Raw genomic sequence first — 25,993 nt, 5'->3', positions numbered from 1 at the left:
TTTGAGTTGTAGGTAGGAGAATGTGGTCTTGGTGGGCAGTGTGTATTCCTTCTGGATGTCTAGCAGTGTTTTTAGTTTTCCCCTGTCTATAACTTGGTATATGTGGTGTATACCCCCTTTCTTCCATGTTTCCCATGCGAATGTGGGGATTTCGATGCCTATTGTTTGTATTGGCGTGGCCATAGATAGTTTAGGGCTCGACATCATTTTATGTTTCATTGTGTCCCACATTCTTAACAGGTTCTGTGTGCTGGGTAGTAGGGCCTCACGTGTGTGCTTAGGGCATCTATGTAACCATAATATAGCTTTGAGGTCTTGTTGAGGTGCCCAGTGGGATTCTATTGTTACCCATTGTGGGGTTTGGGTCGGGAGGTTTATTTGTGCTATGTTATGGAGGTATGCTGCTCTACAGTATGCCGTTAGATTTGGCAGGCCCAACCCCCCTTTGCTCACTGGTTGTTGCAACGTTCCCGCTGCTACCCGTACCTTTTTTCCTTCCCATATGAATGTGTTAAGGGAATGTTGCATATTTTTTAGGAACTTTTTCGGGATGGGTATTTGCAATGTACGAAAGAGATATTGAATTTTGGGTATAAGTGTCATTTTTACCGCAGCTATGCGGCCTGTCCAGGATAGAAACTTTCCCTTCCATTTTTGTATGGTGTCCATGATCACTGTTCGGAGACTTTCGTAGTTTAGTTTAAATAGTCGTGCTGGGTTTCTGGGAATCTTAAGTCCCAGAAACGACACGTAGTCGTCCCTCCAGTCCAGTTGAAATGCCATTTTCAGCCTGTCCACTAGGTCACTATCCAAATTTATCCCCAAAGCTTGCGTCTTAGTGACATTTAACTTGTAGTACGAGACTGCCCCATACTCATGTATTTGTGCCATCAGGTTTGGTAAGGATATTAACGGTTGTGTAATTGTTACCAGGATATCATCCGCGAAGAGGTTTAATTTGTACTCTCTCTCTCCCAGGGTTATTCCCCGTATGGATCGGTCTGCTCTTATGGCTGCTGCCAGTGGTTCCAGCGCTAGAATGTATAGTAACGGGGATAAGGGACATCCCTGTCTCGACCCATTAGTTATCGTAATTTGTTTAGACATGAATCCAGCATTCAGTACCCTTGCCGTGGGACGGGAATACAGTGCTTTTACTGCACTCAAAAACCCCTGGGGGAATTTGTATTTGCGGAGCACAGCTTCCAGAAACGGCCAGGCAAGCCGATCAAAAGCTTTTTCGGCATCCAGGGAGAGTAGAACACCCCCTCCCCGGATCCGAAGCAGGCTGTGCACAAGGTCCACTACCTTCCTTGTGTTGTCGGATCCCTGTCTACCCGTGGTGAAGCCCACTTGGTCGTCATGTATCAGTGTGGGGATGATGTGGGTGAGCCTGGTGGCTTGGACTTTAGCATATAACTTGGTGTCAGTATTGAGCAGCGATATCGGTCTAAAGTTTTGGCTACACGTGGGGGATTTCCCTGGCTTGGGCAATGTAACAATATGCGCTTCTAGCATATCTGCGGGGGTTTTCTCTTTCTGCGTGGATACATTAAACAGGTTGGCTAGGTGTGGGGTCAAGGTGCTGGCAAATTTCTTATAGTAGGCGTTCGTGAGGCCATCCGGCCCTGGTGCTTTCCCAGGAGGGAGATGTGTGATGGCCTGCAGAATTTCGGCCTCGGTTATAGGGGCCTGTAGTGTGTTTATTTGTTCCTCTGTTAGTGAGGGTAGGGTTATTTTTTCCAGGTAGCGTTCTATGTTCCCAAGGGTTGGCTGTATGGTGTTTGGATCTTGCCCTAAATTGTACAGGGTCGTATAGTAGTCTGCAAATATGTCGCTGATGTCTTTGGGCGTTACTCTTTTCTCCCCATTGGAGTTTAGTAGGTACGGGATCTTTGTGTTCATGCTTTTTTGTGTTAGTCTTCTGGCTAGAAGTTTGCTCGCCCTATTGCCTTGTGTATATTGCGTCGCCTTGAGTTTTCTAAGGCTAAATCCCATTACTGCCAGGTCGTGTTCCCTAATGTCATTTAGTTGTTCCTTTATTTTCGTCTGTAGCATTGGTGACGGGGTCAGTTGGTTTTGTTTGTTGAGGCTATACAGTGTTTTCAGCCAGCTTTTCATTTTTGCCTGAGATTTCTGTTTCAGTGCGCTAGCTTTCCCTATGATTAATCCTCTGATTACTGGTTTGTGTGCTTGCCAGAGGGTTTCTGGGGAAATGTCTGGGTGTGTGTTCGTCTCAAAATACTGTTTAATGTCTTCCCCTAAACGCTCGCAGAAACGCTCATCATGTAGTATGGACTCATTCAGGCGCCAAGGGCTGCGATGTTTGTAGTCATAGGCATCCTGTAGTTCTAGGGTTATGGGGGCATGATCGGACCACGTGATGGTACCTATGGAGCAGGCCTTAAGCTGATTTAGGAATGAGCCTTTTATGTAAAACCCGTCTATGCGAGAATACGTGTTGTGTGCTTGAGAAAAGAAAGTATAATCTCTCTCTTCCGGGTGTAGCACCCTCCATGCGTCGTATAAGTCATGGTCTCTAAATAGTCGCGTTAGAGGTTTACATTCTCGTGTCAGTGTTGTGGACCTGGGTGTGTGTGGGGGGACCGTGGTGTCCCATCGCGGATCCAGAATGTGGTTCAGATCTCCACATATGGTGGTAACGCCTCTTTGAACCGGTGTGATTTGTGCAATCAGTTTATGCAAAAAATTTCTCTGATTTGTGTTGGGTGCATACATGTTGATTATCGTGTGTTCCAGATTATTAATTTCACACACTAGTATTATATATCTCCCTTGCGGGTCTATAGATTCGTATAACAGCTTAAAGGACACATCTCTACTGATTAAGATAGATACTCCCCTAGTTTTTGATGTGTAGGTGCTATGGTACTGCGTGGGGAATTGTGCCCGTGCTATGGTTATGGTCTGTTTAAGGTGGGTTTCTTGTAGGCATACAACATCGGGGTGTATTTTGTGCAGATCTCTGGTCAGGCAGTGGCGTTTCACCGGGGTATTCAACCCCTTTACATTATGACAGTATATTCTCATGTTCTATTGGGTATACTGGCGGTTGTTTCGTGGGTCATTGGGTGGCAAGATTTGTCTGTAGGTGCTACCTTCTTTAGTGAGTATCCTGATCCTAAGGGCTCGTGTAGCAGTCCCGCTGCTCATTCCCCATGTGACCAACTTTATTCTCTGGAGGTTCCCTGACATAGGTGTATGCTCTCCCTGATTTGCGCTTGTCTTGTGCTTAAGGGTTGACCTGCGGACTGGTCCCTGTTTGGAGGGTGAGGGTTGGAGAGGTGGGTATAGGTAGGGTGCAACAGTAATGCAGTCTTTTTCCATAACATAGGAAGAAAACATTACAACATTTAACATATATACAGTAAAATCAAGATCAGTGTACATTTCCCAATGAAGGGTGAGGCACTAACTAGATAGTGCCGGGTAGGAGCGTGGTAGTCGTGTGCGTGTATAAGAAGTAGAGATCAGTGGGTGAGCTCGCTAGGCCCGATATGTGCTGTCATTCATCACATGACAGCCATGTCCGTGTCGTGTGTTGATTACTTATCGGTAGATGCGGGTGAAGCCTGGGTTCTTTCTTCCCTTACAATGGCAGCCTGCTTCTACCAGTGTGTGCAACTACTTTTTTTTTTTTTTTTTTTTTTTGTTTTGTTTGTAACGTGTCTCTGCCCTATCAATAGGCACTTTTTTACCCACGGGAACTATCTCTCGTTCCCGGTATCGTCTATACGTTGTTTCATCTGTTTGCATGTGTGTGGTGCAGCCTCATGGTATAGCCTTGTGTTATGCGGATGTGTGGTGTAATTATACTTGCGACTCGTTGGATGACCAGTCTTGGTCGGGACCTCGTTTGGTACCGCAACAGAGTCCATATATTTGTCAGTCAGTTCATTTTTTTTGCTTTTTCCACTCCGGTGGCATTCTGGCTCGTGGTGCAGCGTTCTTTCCCTCTGGGTTCGTTGCAATGTTCCAGCTGCGCAGGATTTTCCGACCCTCCTCTGGTGTGCTGGCCGTCGTCACCGTACCGTTTCTCCTTATTAGAAGGCGGATTGGGTATCCCCATCTGTATTGCACATCGTTCTGTCGCAGTGCTTCCGTGATGTCTTTGAATTCTTTTCTCTTTTGAAGTGTGGCCGCTGATAGATCAGTGAATACTTTGATGTGTCTGTATTTCTGTGGCAATTCACGTTCTCCCCTTGTGGCTTGTAGTAGTGCCTCTTTTACATGGAAGTAGTGCAGATGTGTGAGCACATCCCTGGGGGTATCTTGTGGTAGGAACGTTGGCTTTTGGACCCTGTGGTACCTGTCTAAAAGTAGTACCTCTGCGGGCAGGTCTGGTGCTAGTTCTTTAAAGTACCCTATCAGGAACGCATGGAGCTCCTGCTGCTTCACTTCTTCAGAGATGCCTCTTATTCGTAAGTTCTGGCGCCTAGAGCGATCCTCTAGGTCCATTACCTTGCGCTGTGTGAATTCCAATTGTTGCTGTACATGCTGCATCTGGTCAGCCATGTCATTATGTGCTGCAGCTTGGTCTTCCACTCTCTGTTCCACATGTGTTGTCCTGTCTCCCAGTTCTTGCACTTCTTTGCGAAGTTCCCGCAGGGTGCTCTGGATTGAGGTGAGAATTTTGCTGGACATGTCGTCCAGACAGCTCTGCAGGAAATCCTGCGTGACAGGCAGGTTTTGCGGCCCAGGAGACGATTGCAGCGGCACTGTGTCATTCCCGCCGTCGCCATCTTGGTCCCGTTCCGTGAGGCCTGAAGTTTTAGGCGTCGATGTACGGGTCTGAAAAAAGTCGGATCGGTCCGTTTTTTCCGTTTGTTTTTTCTGCTTCGTGTTAGCCATGATGTTTCCCAGTAGTCAGGTCTTTTGGAGTCAGCGATAAGCTTTTTTCTTAGCTTTGTTGGGCCGGCGGCTTGCGGAGCTCAGATCAGTGCGACCATCCGCGTTGCTCGCTAGGCCACGCCCCAAAAGTGCGAATTTTAATATAAATTATCCTTTTATCATTTGAGCAGAAACACCTGTAGACATCCAGGGAGGTGTTCATCTGCTTTTGCTAGTTCCTCACCCTCATGAGGTGGTACAGGGCTAGCGCGCACCTGCCTTTCACTCTACATTCTCACTGTTCAATTTAGGAGTTAAATCTCTTTGCTTATGCAGCTCTAGACACGCCTCCACTGACTGACACTCACATAGCCTCCCTATACACTTCCTGAACAAAATAACTCACATTTTTAAACTACCCTTATTGGATATTGTTTTCAGTTAAAAGTTTATCGCCTGCAAGAGCTGGAAAAACAGCCCTGTTAGTGTGATTAGAGTTCAGATATTAGTGCAGGAGATTAGAAATTCTAAAGTAAACACACTGAATGTGAATTCAAAATGGAGGTGTGGCTACATAAACAAAAGCGATTTAACAGCTAAATACCAGAGAGGTGAATAGTGAGACTACAGAGCTATGATTTATACACCAAAACTGCTTCATTAAGCTTAAGTTATTTTGGTGTTTAGTCTCTTTAATGCTACCACTCACACAAGGAAAATATCCTGTTTTCATTAATTTAGAGGAGTGCTTTTTAAAAATGTTCACATATCTTGCCTTAAGTGATACTAGAGTCACCCAGACCCATGCATCTCATTATTGGTGCAGTGTCCCTATCACCTTAACCCTGCAATGTAAAACATTGCAATTTCAGAGAAACAGCAGTGTTTTCATTGCAGGGTTAACACTGCCTCTAGTGACTGTCTATCTTCTGTTTTACAGAGTTTAACTCCATGAAATGATGCTGGATGTCCTCACGTTTTGCACGAGGACGTCCAGCACCTTCTAAATCCTCATAGGAACGCATTGATTCAATGCCTCCTGAAGGGAAGGCCTAATTCTCATGGTGTCCTTAGTGTATTTGTATAATTATAAAGACCTTAGAATCCAGGATTCAGGATCATCCATTATTATCCTCTGTGATTTAGGGCCATGTTTCTCAACCAGTGGGCACGCACACCAAAGGCAGAGGGTATGCCAAGCGCTGGCCAGCTGGCCACCTGGCCACTTTAGCACCCCTCAAGAGGCAGCAAGCTGTGCACTAAAGCAGAATAGACACCTGTTTACCCGGACAGCACGTGCCTACGTTGCCCAAATACATTGTGCAGAGCAAGAATGAAGGTGGAGGCTACGAGGGATCTGTAATCTTCATGATCTTCCAGCACTTCCCGCTTGCGTGCTCTGCAGTGATGCCAGGTTATGACGTCACTCAGGACCGATCCTAGGGTCATTGACTAACTCCTCCCCTTCACAAACATAACACTTTTAACCACACTCGTTTTCTATGAAACCACTCCACCTTTTGGGCCCCCCAACTTCACCAGGTAACATGTCACCCACTTCCTGCAGTGACAGCTTTGCTATCAAAAAGCTTATCAGTGCCATCTTTGTGCCCAGCTTCCCAGTGCCATATCTGTCCACATACAGCTTCCCAGTGCCATCTTTGTGCCAAAATAGCCCATCAGTGCCTCGGGCAGAAGCAGAACCTAATCTTGGAAGGTGTACTGGTAGTGGGTTGTAGTACGGTGATAGGGGCTGTAATAGGGGATATTTTCTGCTGTGGAGAGGTAGGGATAGTTGTAGGAGGGTAAGGGGCTGTAGTGAGAAAGAAAAGGGACTGTAGTGGGGGTTAGGAGGCTGTAGTAGGGAGTTAGGGACTATATTTAGGGATAGGGGATGTAGTGTTGGATAGGGGATGCAGTGGGGGTAGAAGCTGCAGTGGGAATAAGGAACTGTAATAGGGAGTTGGGGGCTGTAGTAAGTATAAGGGCTGTACTGGGGGAGTAGGGGGGGAAGAGGGCTGCATTGGGGGAGTAGGGGGGAAAGGGGCTGTTGTGCCAAATCAGTGAGTGCGTGTCTGTCAATGAATGTGTGTGTGTGTCAGTGTGTGTCAAATCAGTGAGAGTGTGTTTGTTGGTGAGTGCGTGTTAGTGCCCTCTGTGTGTATCTGTCAGTGACTGTGTGTCTGTCAATGAATGTGTGTGTGTGTCAGTATGTGTCAAATCAGTGATAATGTTTATCAGTGAGTGTGTCCTTTGTGTTTAAGTGTGTGTGTATGTGTGTGTGTGTGTCTCAGTTTTCTCAGTGAATAAATATGTGTCAGCCAGTGTCCTCTGCATGTAACTATTATAATTTCATTTTGTAATTTTTATAGATCAGATTGATAGTTCATACACTCCTTCTTTCATATACAATATTCACATTATATTTTAAAAATATTCTTTGCTACCTATAATAATGCTTGTTCTCCAATATCGAATTAACTTAAATATCAGTGTTTATACATTTCATTTGGAATTGAAATCAATACAAATTACTTCCTCGAGGCAGGGGTACTTAAAAATCTTTGTTAGACCTACAAGGGTACTTCTACGTAGAAGAAACACTGCTTAAGGGAACATCACTGTAAGAATCAATATTTTATTTCATTCTGTACCATCACAAATCTATTAAGAAATTATAATGGAGGGAAACCATCTAGACAACACACAATAGATAAACCGACTGAAAACTCTTGCCACCTAAAGACTTAAATGTAGGTTTTGATCTCACCCACTGCACCTAACCAATTGGTACATCTGATTCGCTCATGGAAACAAAGCCATTTAATACATAAAACAAAAAAAATAAAATAAAGTAAATAAAATAAAAACTCCACAACCGCCGTAGCTTAACTGGAGCCGCGCCGTCTTCCTTCCACCCTGGATCGGCTTCTGTCCTCCAGGACCGTGTGGGGAAGACCTCTCCTCCAGGAGAGCGTATCCGGAACAAGCTCTTAAAAGAGCTAAGTGATTAAGCTCAGGGGAATATGCAGAGCATAGCAATTCCAGTGTGATACAGCAATTCCCTCCAATAACGAGACAAGGCTACGTTTTGAAGGGTCAAGAAGAACTGAGGTCTGGAATACCCAGCCTGTTTTTTATTACAGTCAGGTACAAATAGAACCAAAATAAAAGTGAAAATAACCAGTTAGATACAAGGTTCTACCCACACATCCCCTCCCCTCAGATAAACAGTTCATTTTTACCCAAGTTCTGGATGTTACAAAAAGTTACACCTCTGACCATAAATAACACCAATCCGAAAAAATAGCAACAGGTGTTCTGGATTGTTGAGAAAAATATGCAATATTTGAGTGTAGTAGAAGTTTGGTCACGGATAGACTGGAGATCAGTATGAGAATGAATGTCTGCCTGAAGCTGTCACGGCGTGCTGGGAGGATTTGGCGTGCCCTGTTCACTCCCTGGGCACCACGTGTCTCTTGGTGTCCCAGGAGTGAGTGGAGCACTCAGAGGTGTAACTAGAAACCACAGGGCCCGGTGCGAACATTGCCCTGGGGCCCCACCCCATATATCTCCCCCCCGCCTCCCCCTCCATTTGTATAATATGACAGATACATACACGGACACACATGCTAATACACAGACACGCAGAATGACACACATTCAGATACACAGAATGACACTTCTACAGATGCAAACACTGACACACATGCAGATACATAGACACACATACAGACAGATACACATATAGACATATGCAGATACACTTACACAGAATGACACACAAACAGATACAAACAGTGACACACATACAGATACATAGGGGCACACACTGACACACATACAGATACATAGGGGCACACACTGACACACATGCAGACAGATACACATACAGACACACGTGCAGAAAAACAGATACAAATACAAACAGACACACATACAGACATACAAATACAAATACAGACATATGCAGATACACATACAGACACATGTGCGGACAAACATATACACATACAGACATACATACAGTCACATATGCAGATAAACATACAGACACAGAGAACACACAGACAAACATGTGGAAACACAGACACACATATAGACACGCATGCAGATACACAGCCACACTTAATGGCAAACATTCAGATACACAGAATGATACGCATACATATATAAACACTGACACATACAGATACATAGGGGCACACACTGACACACAAATTCAGACAAACAGATACACATACAGACACACGTCAGGAAAACAGATACACATACAGACAAACAGATACACATACAGGCACACATGCAAATACAGATACACATACAAACAGATAGGCATACAGACACAGAACACACAGACACACATGTGGATACACAGATACACATACAGACATACACATATAGACATGCATGCAGATACACAGACACACTTAATGACAAACATTCAGATACAAACGCATACAGATAAACTGTGACACATATACAGAGGCATAGGGGCACACACTGACACACATGCAAAAAGATACACATACAGATACCCATACAGACAAACAAATACACATACAGACCCACATGCAGACAAACAGATTAACAGACAAAGATACACATTCAGACACACATGCAGACAGGGATACACATAGAGACAAAGAGTTATACATAGAGACAAAGAGTTATACATACAGACAAACAGATACACACACAGAAACATAGGAACATAGAAACATAGAATGTGACGGCAGATTAGAACCATCCGGCCCATCTAGACACACACACCCACACACACATACAGACATTCACATTCACATACAGATGTTCTCTGCAAAATCTTTCAAACTGTTGCTTGAGTCTCGACAGTTTTGTTTCAGATGTTTGCATGTTGTGATAATGTACTGTGTGTGCTTTTTGCTGCTATGCAACATAGATTCTCTGCATACTTTTTCTCCGGTTTTATGATAGATCCTACTTAAAATGCAATATACACAAAAGAAGAAACTTCAGTATTTAGTGGGAAATGATGCAACATACTGCTTTATGGTTGTCATTTTGCGAATTAGTTTCAGAAATTCACAGATAATCGCTTTTTTTTAATACTCTTTAAATATTGCAAAACATTTTTGTTGTGTGGGATAGATTATATAACTAGGGAAAACTAAACCAAGGTGTTTGAAAGAGTGTATTTTATTGATAAAAATCATTTTGTTTAATATACTACAATTTAGATTTTTTTTGGTAAAGTTAAATTTTTGGCCATGTAGGACTGGTAGTGTTGTTTTCTTCTTTAATAGTTATAAGGATGTGCAACTTACAAAATAAAATTAATACATTAATACAAAATGCATGGTTTAGGGGGCGGAGCCTGAGCTATGAAACGAGCAGACGCGTGGTGTACAGGCTCCCGGCAAAATGGCAGATTTCTTGGGTAAATCCCTAAAAAAAGAGCCTGAACTTGCACCAAAGGGCACTACCTCAGTTGGGGGAGCCCTGATTAACCTCCGGATACTTGCCAGACGGGTTTTAGCACAACCAGTACCCAGAATGGCCCATCACGGCCTACAGAAGATGGCACAGAGGAGAGACGGCAGCTCTCCTCTGGCTAACTCCGGCGAAACAGCACCACTTAGCTCCTCCCCCCTCCCCCCATGGACCGATAGGGGTGATCCCAGTCTGCCCCTGGGAGGCAACCCAGCAGGCTCAGGCCCAGAGGGTGAAGAAAGGCAGGCAGATTACCAGCATAGATGAACACAAAATGGTGGAAGCCATGTTTGCTCTTGCCGGCTACAGCCAGAAATCAGACCTCAAAGCTAAGCTGGACACTATATTCATAGCATTTTGGAGAAAACTGGCAAAGCGAGCAAGACAAGCTGACAAGCACAAACCAGGTACCCACTCTACTAGGGTACCACCCTCATCACCTATTAACAGACATAAGGGGTCCACAAAGTGCAGGGCCCAAAAATGGCAGCGACCTAAGCGACGACTCAAGCCTGAATGCAAGTCCACGCGACTTGGGCCGGATAACACTAAGCACCAGCAGCAGGGACTACTGACCCGCTCTGACTTCATTTACTTGCAGAGGCCAGAATTGCAGCTACACAGAAGCATATGCCGTGAATCATATGTGGCTCAGAAATCAGCATGGCGATCCCTGACAAAGGCACAGAACCAGCCCAGGCACTTAGCGGTGACCACTTTGCACCGGATGAGTTCCAGAGCCTGCACATGGAACTCTTGTGGCCGTACACTATCCCCCAAAGGGGCATTGGATGACTTTGCAGTTATCTCCCACTGGGACCCACGTTTGCTTTGCCTGGGAGGCCTCCTAGGCATTAGCTACACTACACAAGTTTGCATTAAACATATCAATCTTTATTATTTTTCTTATGTTACGCTACACACATGACAGTACTTGGTTATTCTAGTTTTTCATTTTTACGTTAATGCTGAGACCGGTCTACTGTTTTGTTTTATTTCTCAAACGACCAATCAAGCAGTCAGCCAATCTATACAACATCCTCTCTGAATATTTATGGCGACCGTGAAACGCCAACTATATTTCTTGGGGGAACATAAAACGGTGTAACATTATCAGCTAAGCTATAACTATACACTTTCTTTACACCATACTGCCTTGATAACTCACACTGCTTGTGGCGAAACCAACCTCACCACTGGGCATTGGAGAAGCCTGGTTGCCCGCCTCCTGCCTCCTGCCTTCTGACTATGGCCCCTGGGAGATTTGGCCCTTTAAATACAGTATTTGGGCATATTGTATTTTATTATGCTGCTGCTGGCCCTTTAAGAACCATCTGGGGACATACTGTGGAGTTACTGGGTGGCTACCATTTCATGTATCAGAGGCACATGGTGAGAACAATGGATGAAGCACATGGTGAGAACAATGGATGGCGGCCATTTTAACTCACAGATACTGTTTGGACATTTCTACATGGTGCCATCTCGCCGGTATTTGGTGCACAAAGACATTGTGCAGTAGTTTTAAACTATACAACAGGGGACACATTATACAGTAATTATTTTTTATATAGCCTGTATATGTTCTGCGGAATCTGCATTAAACTGTATCTTCCAAACCACTGAACGGATCTGGGTGAATTTTGGATATGTGGTTCACCCAGATCCCCTGGTTCCAAGGATATTTTATGGGGTTATTACATGTTTTGGGGTCCCTGTGATATGTTTTATAAAACTGTATTTCTCTGCCTGTGATAATTATATTACCCATTGTGTTCAGTAATCATATCACAGGCAGAGGGGAGGATTTTGTGTGGGAGTGTCTGTGTGTATTGTATGGATTGATTGGTTGTATTTCAAAACCCTGTGGGCAATACTATGTTTGTGGATTGTGAATAAAAGAGTCTGTATGTGCCAGTACAGTCAGTTTTGCTTGACCTCAAAATGAAGTGTCGTCTCGTTATTGGGGGAATTGGATTGTATGCTGATTGCCAGGAGTGTAAGCTGATTGTATGCTTTTCCTATTCAGCTGTTTACAGCATTCATATGCTTGAGAGCATTCGTATGCTTCTCCGGTTCGGTGGTTGTGGTGTCTGCTGCAGTGCTTGGAGTCCTCAGGAAGCGCTAGGAGCATCCTTCAACGGAGGTACCCAGTCGGGGGGGGCCCGTCGATCCGTTACACTGCTCCTTAGCTCTTAAGAGTTGCCATACAAATTGCTTTTGGTACTTTTGGTATAACAGGTTTGATGTTCCAGGAGGGATAAGCCAAATGGCTAATGATTTAGGTAAACTAGAAAAATGGTCAGAGTTGTGGCAACTGACATTTAATGTGGATAAGTGCAAGATAATGCATCTTGGACGTAAAAACACAAGGGCAGAGTACAGAATATTTGATACAGTCCTAACCTCAACATCTGAGGAAAGGGATTTAGGGGTGATTATTTCTGATAACTTAAAGGTAGGCAGACAATGTAATAGAGCAGCAGGAAATGCTAGCAGAATGCTTGGTTGTATAGGGAAAGGTATTAGCAGTAGAAAGAGGGAAGTGCTCATGCCATTGTACAGAACACTGGTGAGACCTCACTTGGAATATTGTACGCAGTACTGGAGACCGTATCTTCAGAAGGATATTGATACCTTAGAGAGAGTTCAGATAAGGGCTATTAAACTAGTTCATGGATTGCAGGATAAAACTTACCAGGAAAGGTTAAAGGATCTTAACATGTATAGCTTGGAGGAAAGACGAGACAGGGGGGAAATGATAGAAACATTTAAATAGATAAAGGGAATCAACACAGTAAAAGAGGAGACTATATTTAAAGAAGAAAAACTACCACAACAAGAGGACATAGTCTTAAATTAGAGGGACAAAGGTTTAAAAATAATATCAGGAAGTATTACTTTACTGAGAGGGTAGTGGATGCATGTAATAGCCTTCCAGCTGAAGTGGTAGAAGTTAACGCAGTAAAGGAGTTTAATAATGCGTGGGATAGGCATAAGGCTATCCTAACTATACGATAAGGCCAGGGACTAATGAAAGTATTTAGAAAATTGGGCAGACTAGATGGGCCGAATGGTTCTTATCTGCCGTCACATTCTATGTTTCTATTTGTGTTTATGATTTGCTAGTCTCAGTTTTCATCCGATAATACTTGTTTGACACTGCCTAGCATGAACATTGCCTAGCATAGATACATAAAAGGCACCATATAGATGAGCTGTCAGTCTTTCTAGCCAGGCCGTTGATCATCTTGCAGCATTTCAGCGTTACAGTGTTTCTCTGTGATTGTGTGTGTGTCTGTAAGTGTATGTGTGAGTGTGTGTCTGTGAGCAGAGTACTTGTAGAATAGAAGAAAGAAGGAACAGAGTACTTGTAAAAAGGAGAAAAAAGGAAAAGGAGAGAATTGTTGTTGGCTAATAATAGTAAGTGGGCTACCTAGCTCAGCCTTCCTACTGGGCATTGCTATAAGGAAGGTTAAAAAATGGAAAAAAGGGGGAAAAAAGGTGGGGAGGGGAATCTACCACTGGTTTAGATTATAGACCTATATACCTCCTTCTCGCATGTCCATAAAGTTGCGCTCAGCCCTCTATGTGGAATATTGGTGATAAGTGTCAAGTGTAATGAAAGGTTCTGTACTTAAGCCCGAGGCTATAATCCAGACAGGGTTTGAGAATTTATCTAATGTGATATGAAGCATTTACCGGTAATCAAACCATTAAAACCACATTACCGCTCAATATGTTAAATATTACCCGGAAAACCAGTTGTGTTTACTCCATGTCTTGCCTTAAAATGATATTTATAAAAAAATTGTTACATTTTTTTTTGTTTTCACACGTGTAACAGAGGTGCTCATCCAGTTAAAATTTGACACATTTATAGCTTTAGGATCATCATTCCTCTTACCTTTCAATGTCCAAACCCTAGAGAAAAATACTAATTTAATTGTGTCAATTTGTACCCTACTTATATTTTTGACAGGTCTGATTAATTGTAGCCTATAGCCATGTGACGCGAAGAGAGCACAGTGGTTGGCTCAATTTCTGCATCAGATAATACTTCTTAACCCCCTTTGCTACCAATTATCTAAACAACAAATAAAATGGCATTTATTTGAAACATGTATTGCATTTCTGACATAGACATGTAAGATAAAAGAGCACATTTTATTTTCTTCCTTTACAGAAATATTTGGTATACACATTTTAGAGATACTGTGGTATACCTTACATTGCACATTTTTAAACAGGAGCTGATTTATTTATTTTTACAATCTTTATTTAGTCCTATTAGATATACATCGTAACAAAATGAAATGACAAAAAAAGGAATAAATACAATAACGCACAGGGTCTACTTGTACAAGCCAAGGTCGACTTCTATTGTAAATCACTATAACACTGCAGTAGACTGTACTTGATGAAACATACAGATTCAAAATCGACCAGTGCATTATTCTGTGCCAAGAATTTTGTTTAGGGATGAAAAGAAGAAAACAGTAAAAGAAGAGGGACTGCAATATTAGCATGGAAGCGGAAACATCATATTTTCACATTACACCCACATCTGTATTATATAGGTTCTTATAGGCTGTAATTGCATCCTGCAAAAATAAACCCGTTGACTGCACTGTACTGTACGTATTCTATTGAGTGACCTCCATGGCTCCATCATTTTCCTCCTGTGTTGCTAGAATACAACATTGAGATTGACCAACAAAAGGTTGCAGTAAGTGTAGGGAAATGGGAGAACCATTAACTGTACCTCTACTCAGATGCAGATCAGTGGTATAAGCAGTGAGAGGCTTTAGCAGGGCTTTATGTCCTTCGAGATTTTAGTACTCTTTATTATTATATGGATACTGATATATATATATATATATTACAATACTGCCGGATTGTATATTGTCAGCATGATTTTGTAGATTTAATGGCTGCAGCGTAGCTCAGAGCTGAATAACAGCACAGTTTGAGTATCCAGGAACAAATTGATGTATACAGGTATTAGGCATTGTGTTTGGGAAGTAATTGTGGAAGCTTTACGTTGAATGAGTGGTACTTTATGTAGAATACTGCTCTGCCACGAAACCCCACGGCATATTGTGTCAGTCTTACCAGGCTGTAAACAAGTTCCATACATGCGGAAAATAAAATTCAATGTAGAAATCAAAACCTTTTCATCCTGTAACTGAACAACATCCATCTTCCAGGGTTCCTGTCGGTCATTGCTATAAACTATGTCCTTCACACCTGGCAGTCAGCATACAGAATTTATATGAAGAAGAAGAGCAATTAAACAAGCACTATAGGGTCAGGAACACAAACATGTATTCCTGACCCTATATGGTTAAAACCACCATCTAGACCCCCTGGTCCCCTCATGCCTCCCTAAATATAGTAAAATCTTACTTGTATTCAAGTCTGCAGCTGCTTAGTTTGTCCCGGTTTCCTTTAGACCTGCTCACTGCCTGCTGACATCAGCAGAAGTGGTAGCCTGATCCAATCAAAATGCTTCCCCATAGGATTGGCTGAGACTGACAAAGAGGCAGACCAGGGGCAGAGCCAGCACAATTCAAACAAAGCCCTGGCCAATCAGCATCTCCTCATAGAGATGAATTGAATCAATGAATCTCTATGAGGAAAGTTCAGTGTCTGCATGCAGAGGAAGGAGATACTGAATGTTTGGATGCATTTTAGGCAGCCATGACCCAGGAAGGATCTCTAACAGCTATCTGAGGAGTGACCAGTGTAGTTATCACTAGGCTGTAATGTAAACACTGCATTTTCTCTGAAAAGACAGTGTTTACAGCAAAAATCCTGAAGGTAATGATGCTACTCACCAGAACAAATTCAATAAGCTGTAGTTGTTCTGGTGACTATAGTGTCCCTTTAAATTATGTTTCTATTTCTTCTTCACATTTGCAATGCCTGCTCTGGCTGTGCAAGGATAGCAATGGACTGTGATGTCAGGTGCTAAATATTTAAGAAAGATTTAATAGAAAATGGAGCATCTCATCCTAAAAAGGTTAACGTAATCTATAGGTGATTTAAAGGTGTTACTCAGGGTGTAATTTCCAGAGTAAAAGTGACGATTCCCCTTTAAATGGTCACGTCTGACTGGCTCCCCTTATTATCCCATTGTGCAACGCTGCAGAATCTGCTGGCGCTATGTAAATAATAATAATAATAAAATTGTCACCTCTTGCAATGCATACAAGATAATCTATTAGAATAATACTCAAATAACTTTAGATAACAAGTAGGGCATTGCAGCAATTCTGTACCTTGTGCAGAGAGCTGTAAATGGCTGAGATTGTTCCATCAGTCCTGATTTTTACATGGGAGTGCTATGCACACTCCATAAGTCTTGCTGTGGCAGGAATTAGTGCGATTTGTGGTTCAGTGGCCCATGTAGTTTTATTAATGAATATATTTCATTCTTCAACTTTGCCCTGTCCCACCAAAACACACAAAGATAAGATTGAATTCCAAAAAGCAACACTCTGTAAATCGCCAAATATATAATCATGTAGCACGCATCGCACATATTTGGCGACATATCTGCAGGACAAGGGAGAACAAACCTGGGACAGAGAAACAGGAAGCCAAATTCAGGCCTGTCTGCTAAATGCTGAGGTATTGTCCCTACAGTGGTTGCTCCTTATTAGCACTTTTAGCCAATTTGCCTTGATTAATTTCCTACTGCTGCATTTGTTGTGTTTTTCATCCCTGATAACTTCTATACTATAGATCAGGGGTGCCCAAAATGTAGATCCCCAGACGTTGTGAAACTACAACCCCCATGATGCTTTGCATGTCTTTAGAATGCTTTAGAATGGCAAAGCATCATGGAAGTTGTAGTTGCAAAACATCTGTGGATCTACCTTTTGGACACCCCTTCTATAGATCCAAAGCAGGAGGTCCTAGTCTCCTAGATGTACTTCGAACATTACAATATGGCTATCTTTAATATAGATACACACACACACAAACAATATATGTGTTCAATAATCAAAGGCTGAAATAAAGACTGAAACCCGACGCGCGTTTCGGTGCGTCTAATGCACCTTCGTCAGGGGTTAAGACATTGTCATTAGAGACATTTACTTTTGCTTCCCAAACCGCCTGTATACCTACACATTGATTGGCATTACATTTATCCACTCAACCTGACCTAGAGATCAATCACTGCTGGGTCCGGCAGAGTGGGTTATGGCACTCATAGACTCCTCACTTTGATTAATTATTTGGCATATTATATTTTCTTAGCTCTAAGTTTTGCTGTCTCCGTCTAACTTTGAATGAATTACAATAAATCTTTTTTGTTTTTATTTTTGGAGACACTAATTGGATAGTATAATTGTATACTGGAATTTTGTATGCCAATATCGGGGGGCTGTTTCCTCCTTCCAATTGTATATATTCAGTGCTGATGGTTGGGCCAGGGGATATATTTATACTGTATAGTATTCTTCAAATATATTAAAACCAGCCTTTGATTCTCATGTTTTTGAGTTTCAAATAATTTTCTTTGACTCTATAACCTTATTTCGGGTACAAGCCCTATTTGGTGGATCTGGAACCACCATTCTGACCTCAGTGCGTCCTATTCCTCTTCTTGTATGAGGTATAGATGCACTTTCTTTATCTTATTTAATGTGTTCAATAATATCTGAAAATTAAAGAATTCAAAGCAACCCCATACAAATATATATATATATATATATATATATATATATATATATATATATATATATATATACACACACACACATACGCTCTCTCTCTCTCTCTCTCTCTCACTTATATGGGTTTATTTTGCATTCTTTTATTTTAAGATATTATTGGACACAGATTTTGCTTTGTGTCCATGGAACAGCATTGTTTGGCAATGAACTGCATTATATAATAATTATTATTTCCATCATCTATCCAGTCAGATTTCTATAACATGTAATTGAATTTTACAAAGCATTATCCGTGTTGTTTTCTTTTATTTCCCTTTTCTCTAGCTGTTTCTATTCCACACGGTCACCATTACTGAACCACAACATTTCACTCAATGTACTACCAGGGGGAACTTCCGAGAACATTGGCAAGAAACGGTGTACAATATGGTGAGCTTCGTCTGTCTGTTCCTTCTCCCACTGCTGATCATGATCTCCTGTTATTCAAGGATCCTGCTTGAAATCTCTAGACGGATGAGCAAAGGAACAAGTAAGTACTCTCAAGATTTACTGTTATTCCGTTATCTTACATTATTTGCTCTGCTTAAATATGCCATGTGTTCAACTGTATGGCCCAGCTGTTAAATGAAACACTTTGGATCTCTTTCAGTGAAGTCATCATCAGTTGGCTTTCTAATTATAATGGTTTCCTTAGAGATGTGTGGACCGAAGCCATTATTACACCTGTATAGTGCATTGTTTATTCCTCAAGTCATTATCCCTTTATAACACAGTTTTTACTCCCTGATGGACAAGTATCAAAAGTCTTCATTGTTATGAAAAGAACATTGAATCAGATTTGTTTAAAATAGAAAAGAGTTACTCACATCGCAGCTTGTAAAAATAAATGCAAAAGAAATGTGTTTTTTTCCAATTTGTGTTGATATTATAAGAAAAATTAAAAGGCCAGTGTGTCTACATGTGCCATTTAGAGTTTAAAAAAAAATTGACATTAATCTTTAAAAGGAACATTAAAATTTGTTGCATATATATATATATATATATATATATATATATATATACATAATACAAATAGTATGGCTGCACTCACGGATGTTTTCTTGTTAAAATATAACTTTTAATGAAGTTCCATAAAAGAAATCGACGTTTCAGTCCATCATGTGGACTTTCATCAGGATATACAGACATTAAAAAACATGTTGCTTATATAAGGATACAATAATTGTAATAAATCTGTAGAATATGTGTAACTCACCCCAGGTGCTGCTCGTGTAATTGCCGGCGTTCTGTCCGACCGTGTGCGCATGCGCGCCAATGTGCCCGCCCCTTTACGTGATGTCATCACGTTACCGCTGTTGTTATGGAAACGCGGCACAACAAAGTTCCGTCATCATAGCGATGCGGACTTCACCCGGATACAGTGAAAACCTAAGTGATCAAGTGTTAAAAGTGCTGGATGAAATAACAAAGTGCCTAATATTAAAGTGCATGATTAAAGATGATAAAGATAAGTGCTATCATTTACATAAGGGGTCTCATTACTCCCAAATTCCATAGTGTTCAGGGCAGCTACTTAAAGTTGCTATTGCTGTAATTGAAGGTGAAGGAGTCATGTGACTAAAAGTGCTCAATATGGTCATATATGTATACAATGTTAAATTTAAAGTGACAGGTGCTTAAAGTGACAAAGTGAAATCAAATGAAGTGCTGTTGGTGCAAAACCAAGTAGTAACTATTATATACACATATATACACAATCACCAAGAGAAGTCATTAAACTATTGATATTACAAATGGATGGCTGTATTCAAAGGGTTTTTTAAAGGGTTTTTGTTTTGTATACATATAGAGACCAAGGGGATTTATATAGGTGCCTGGTACATGTAGATATAACATCTATATCCAGTTTACTTATGGTTATAAGTGTGGCACTTCCCATTATATATCTACATCATGTGTATATATATACACATATATATATATACACACATATATACACACACACATATATATATATATATATATACACACATACACACACATATATATACACACATATATATACACATATATATATATATATACACACACATATATATATATATACACACATATATATATACATACATATATATATATACACACACATATATATATACATATATATGCATATATATATATACACACATATATATATATATATACATACATATACACACACATATATATATATATACATATATATACACACACACACACACATATATATATATATATATACACACACACACACATATATATATATATATATATACACACACACACACATATATATATATATATATATATATATACACACACACACATACACTGTGTGCAGAATTATTAGGGAAATGAGTATTTTGACCACATCATCCTCTTTATGCATGTTGTCTTACTCCAAGCTGTATAGGCTCGAAAGCCTACTACCAATTAAGCATATTAGGTGATGTGCATCTCTGTAATGAGAAGGGGTGTGGTCTAATGACATCAACACCCTATATCAGGTGTGCATAATTATTAGGCAACTTCCTTTCCTTTGGCAAAATGGGTCAAAAGAAGGACTTGACAGGCTCAGAAAAGTCAAAAATAGTGAGATATCTTGCAGAGGGATGCAGCACTCTTAAAATTGCAAAGCTTCTGAAGCGTGATCATCGAACAATCAAGCGTTTCATTCAAAATAGTCAACAGGGTCGCAAGAAGCGTGTGGAGAAACCAAGGCGCAAAATAACTGCCCATGAACTGAGAAAAGTCAAGCGTGCAGCTGCCAAGATGCCACTTGCCACCAGTTTGGCCATATTTCAGAGCTGCAACATCACTGGAGTGCCCGAAAGCACAAGGTGTGCAATACTCAGAGACATGGCCAAGGTAAGAAAGGCTGAAAGACGACCACCACTGAACAAGACACACAAGCTGAAACGTCAAGACTGGGCCAAGAAATATCTCAAGACTGATTTTTCTAAGGTTTTATGGACTGATGAAATGAGAGTGAGTCTTGATGGGCCAGATGGATGGATTGGTAAAGGGCAGAGAGCTCCAGTCCGACTCAGACGCCAGCAAGGTGGAGGTGGAGTACTGGTTTGGGCTGGTATCATCAAAGATGAGCTTGTGGGGCCTTTTCGGGTTGAGGATGGAGTCAAGCTCAACTCCCAGTTTCTGGAAGACACCTTCTTCAGCAGTGGTACAGGAAGAAGTCTGCATCCTTCAAGAAAAACATGATTTTCATGCAGGTCAATGCTCCATCACACGCGTCCAAGTACTCCACAGCGTGGCTGGCAAGAAAGGGTATAAAAGAAGAAAATCTAATGACATGGCCTCCTTGTTCACCTGATCTGAACCCCATTGAGAACCTGTGGTCCATCATCAAATGTGAGATTTACAAGGAGGGAAAACAGTACACCTCTCTGAACAGTGTCTGGGAGGCTGTGGTTGCTGCTGCACGCAATGTTGATGGTGAACAGATCAAAACACTGACAGAATCCATGGATGGCAGGCTTTTGAGTGTCCTTGCAAAGAAAGGTGGCTATATTGGTCACTGATTTGTTTTTGTTATGTTTTTGAATGCAAGAAATGTATATTTGTGAATGTTGAGATGTTATATTGGTTTCACTGGTAAAAATAAATAATTGAAATGGGTATATATTTGTTTTTTGTTAAGTTGCCTAATAATTATGCACAGTAATAGTCACCTGCACACACAGATATCCCCCTAAAATAGCTATAACTAAAAACAAACTAAAAACTACTTCCAAAAATATTCAGCTTTGATATTAATGAGTTTTTTGGGTTCATTGAGAACATGGTTGTTGTTCAATAATAAAATTAATCCTCAAAAATACAACTTGCCTAATAATTCTGCACTCCCTGTATATATATATATATATATACACACACACACACATATATATATATATATATATATACACACACACACACATATATATATATATATATACATATATATACACACACACACACATATATATATATATATATACACACACACACACACACATATATATATATATACATATATATACACACACACACACATATATATATATATATATATATACACACACACACACATATATATATATATATATATACACACACACACACACATATATATATATATATATACACACACACACACATATATATATATATATATATACACACACACACATATATATATATATATATATACACACACACACACATATATATATATATATATATATATATGTGACCCATCCCCTATACTCAGACTGAGTATATCCGTTGAGAGGTTCTCCCTATTCCTGCAGAATGAAAGTCTCTATAGCTCCCACCCAAACATCAGCCTAGACTTTTGAAAGGTGAAATGTATTGTGTGTTTATTGGTAAAAGCGCAAGGTTTTATACACAGACCCCTAGCATGTGGTGTCTACTCATCATGCATCAAGCCCTCCCAGGCGCCTCTGTGTTTAGGAGATAATTGAGTCAGCTCTCAGATAAACTAATTATCTGCCGGATACAGAGAGCGCTTACACAAATAACCCAAAATACAATGGAAAATCAGTAAGAACCCCCCACAGATGTAGTATCCTCAGCGCCCAATCGCTGAAAATAGGGCTCTGATCCCATGCCCACAGAAGAAACGCCACCCAGTTAAACTTTTGATTGGCCGCTCCAAAAGTCCTATCTGCAAATAGTTCCATGTTGCAGATGCAACACATCGGTCTTTATCGGGAGCGCTAGCTGCTCAGGAAAGGGGAGCTCCCCCCTGCTCATAGGGAGCGGTTGGTCACTGAGATTGGTAGTAACTTCCCTCCAAAAAGCACCTTCATAGGACGGGAAAGGGTTGAAAACAGAGAGTTAATATGTCTGGGTTGAGGTGCTGAGAGTAGCCGAGCCAGAGTTCCAGAGGAAATGTCAGTAGCTCCCGCTGGAGGTGTTATTTTTTCTGACTCTCTGAAGTAAGCAAATGGGCAAGGGAAAGGGGTTTCTGGTTGGGAGGCATGTATCTGAGGGGAACTAGGAGAGGAAATAAAGTCTCTGGCAGTGATTATGGCCTTTTGGGACACAGTTCTTTACAATAGGGATCACCATGTATGGTATCCCCCATATATAAATAAGAAGGGGTAGTAGTTAGAAATGAGAAAAAGTGTATAAAGAGAGGGATAATAATAGAGCAGTTATTTTGCCAAAAACCATGGTTCATGCATGACGACCATGGAACATTCACTAAGTAGGTGGTCTGTTTCACCACAATACAAAAATTATAAGGGTCATCACTCGTCCAATGTTGCTGCATAATGAAGATGAAAATCAGGCAACCTCTATAATGAAGATGAAAATCAGGCAACGTCTATAAGTTGGTTTTAAAAGGTTTTAAGCCCTTACTGAATCCATGGCGTCTTATTTGGCCACACATATCATATTTATATCTAACCTGATAAGCTATATTAACCTACGTCCTGGCGTCTCTGTGGGTCTATACACTGAGCAGGGATAATTAACAAAGGAATAGCACATTTAAGACCAAAATAGCCGCATTTTAAAAGTAATCAGCATATCAGTATCCAGGGCCGGACTGGGAATTAAAAGCAGCCCTGGAAAAAAATATTTACCGGCCCCATAATGCGTCGCGACCTGGGGTCTGCTGGGATATGGGGCTGTAGTAGGGTATTGGAGCAGTGGTGCAATGTGTGAGGGGTACAGTGTGTGTGTGTATGGGGGGGCTGTGAATGTGTGTGTATGGGGGCTGTGTATGTGTGTGGGGCAATGTGTAAATGTGTATGGGGGGTAGTGTGTGTATGGGGGGGTAGTGTGTGTATGGGGGGGTAGTGTGTGTATGGGGGGGTAGTGTGTGTATGGGGGGTAGTGTGTGTATGGGGGGTAGTTTGTGTATGGGGGGGTAGTGTGTGTATGGGGGGGTAGTGTGTGTAGGGGGGTAGTGTGTGTATGGGCTGGAGTTCACTCTCAACACTGCGACCACCAGGAATTCATGGTGGTCGCAGTGGTGAGAGTGAACTCTAGCCCATAGCTCCAGGGCTAGAGTTCACTCTCGTGAGAGCCGGAGCATTGCCGTGGTAACCGCGGCAACGCTCTGTGCTCGTGCGAGAAGGACGCAGAGGAGCTGCAGGTTGAGCTCCCGGTCCTCTCTTCCTCCCTCCCCTGCCGGCTGCCCGCATGGTGCCTGTGGAACGGGGAGGGAGATCGGCTGGCAGGGAAGAGCCTCGTGGGGCTCTTCCTCCCCTTGTGTGTCTCTCTCCTTTCTCCCTCTGTTTCTCTCTTCCCCTCTGTCTCTTTCTCCTCCCTTTCCCTGTCTCTCTCTCCCCACATCTCTCTTCCCCTCTGTCTCTCTCTCCCCCGATTCACCTGTGTCTCTCTCTCTCTCCCCCACATCTCTCTTCCCCTCTGTCTCTCTCTCCTCCACATCTTTCTCCCCCCTTTCTCTGTGTCTCTCTCTCTCCCACATCTCTCTTCCTTTCTGTCTCTCTCTCCCCCACATCTCTCTTCCTCTCTGTCTCTCTCTCCCCCACATCTCTCTTCCTCTCTGCCTCTCTCTTCCTCTCTGTCTCTCTCCCCCCTCTGTCTCTCTCCCCCTCTGTCTCCCCCTTCTCTCTCTCTGTCTCCCCTTCTCTCTCTCTGTCTCCCCCCTTCTCTCTCTCTCTCTCTCCCCCTTCTCTCTCTCTCTCCCCCCCTTCTCTCTCTCTCTCCCCCTTCTCTCTCTCTCTCCCCCCTCTCTCTCCCCCTTCTCTCTCTCCCCCTTCTCTCTCTCTCTCCCCCTTCTCTCTCCCCTTTTCTCTCCCCCTTCTCTCTCTCTCACCCCTTCTCTCTCTCTCTCTCTCCCCCCTCTCTCTCTCTCTCTCTCTTTTCCCCCCTTCTCTCTCTCTTTCCCCTTCTCTCTCTCTTTTTTTCCCCTTACCTGCGAGTAGTGAGTAGGGTTTTTTGCTGGAGCCACCGGACCGGGTGGCAGCCTCGCCGGTCCGGCGGCACTCCTGTCAGGCTGTCACTAGCGCTGGGGGCTGAAGGAGGAGGGAGGAGCATGTCTCTGTACCATGCTCCCTCGCGGTTTCTGTGCTGGGAATTGTGGGAACCGCGAGGGAGCATGGTACAGAGACATGCTCCTCCCTCCTCCTTCAGCCCCCAGCGCTAGTGACAGCCTGACAGGAGTGCCGCCGGACCGGCGAGGCTGCCACCCGGTCCGGCGGATCCAGCGTGGAATGCGGCCGCCGGCCGCCCCTTCAGAGTGTGTGCCACCGGACCGGCCACCCGGTGGCACATACATGGTCAGTGCAGCCCCCAGGTGCCGCGGCCCACCGGGAAATTTCCCGGTATCCCGGTGGGCCAGTCCGGCCCTGTCAGTATCTAATTTCCTGATTAGATACAATTGCAGTTCCCCTTCAAAAGACACTTTAGACCATGGGTTGTCAACCTGATCCCTACCGCCCACTAGTGGGCGGTTTTAGGATTCCAGGTGGGCGGTAGGGATTTCGGCGGCTAAATCCTCTTTTTGAGATGATTTCTCCTTTTTAGAGTGGGTGGGCGGGTGCGAGCAGCTTGGGGGCGCAAGATTTCAGTGACCCTCCTGCCAGGCCACCTCCTGGACCCCTGGCGCGGCGGAGTTCTAATCCGAGGCGGCAAGGGAGCTTTAACCTCTCTGCTCCCTTGCGCGATGTTTGCGGGAGCCGGAATATGACGTCAGTAGACAGCCCGCGAGGGAGCAGAGCAGAGAGGTTAGAGCTCCCTCACCGCCTTGGATTAGAACTCTGCCGCCCGCCGAAGTGAAGCCCCACTGGACCCCAGGGACAGATCCACACCAGCTCTCCAGGTAGGGAGGCTGGGTGTACATTTAATATTAATAATTTGTGTGTCTGTAAGTGTATGTGTGAGTGTGTGTGTCTGTGAGTGAGTGTGTGTATGTCTGTAAGTGTATGTGTGAGTGTGTAGTT

At 42.6% G+C, this 25,993-nt stretch overlaps 1 protein-coding gene across 1 annotated transcript in view; it reads left to right on the top strand.

Annotated features, from left to right (window-relative positions):
- Positions 1-25,993, top strand: part of LOC134601188 (gonadotropin-releasing hormone II receptor-like) — a 55,095-nt gene that overhangs the window by 6,648 nt on the left and 22,454 nt on the right. Inside the window, exon 3 of the mRNA XM_063445645.1 lies at positions 18,336-18,540. Within this exon, the coding sequence (XP_063301715.1) occupies positions 18,336-18,540 (205 nt within the window). The remainder of the gene's footprint in view (positions 1-18,335; positions 18,541-25,993) is intronic.

The sequence above is a fragment of the Pelobates fuscus genome, chromosome 3 (assembly GCF_036172605.1).
Source record: "Pelobates fuscus isolate aPelFus1 chromosome 3, aPelFus1.pri, whole genome shotgun sequence".
NCBI classification, from domain to species: Eukaryota; Metazoa; Chordata; class Amphibia; order Anura; family Pelobatidae; genus Pelobates; species Pelobates fuscus.
This window is presented reverse-complemented; position numbering and strand designations above follow the sequence as displayed.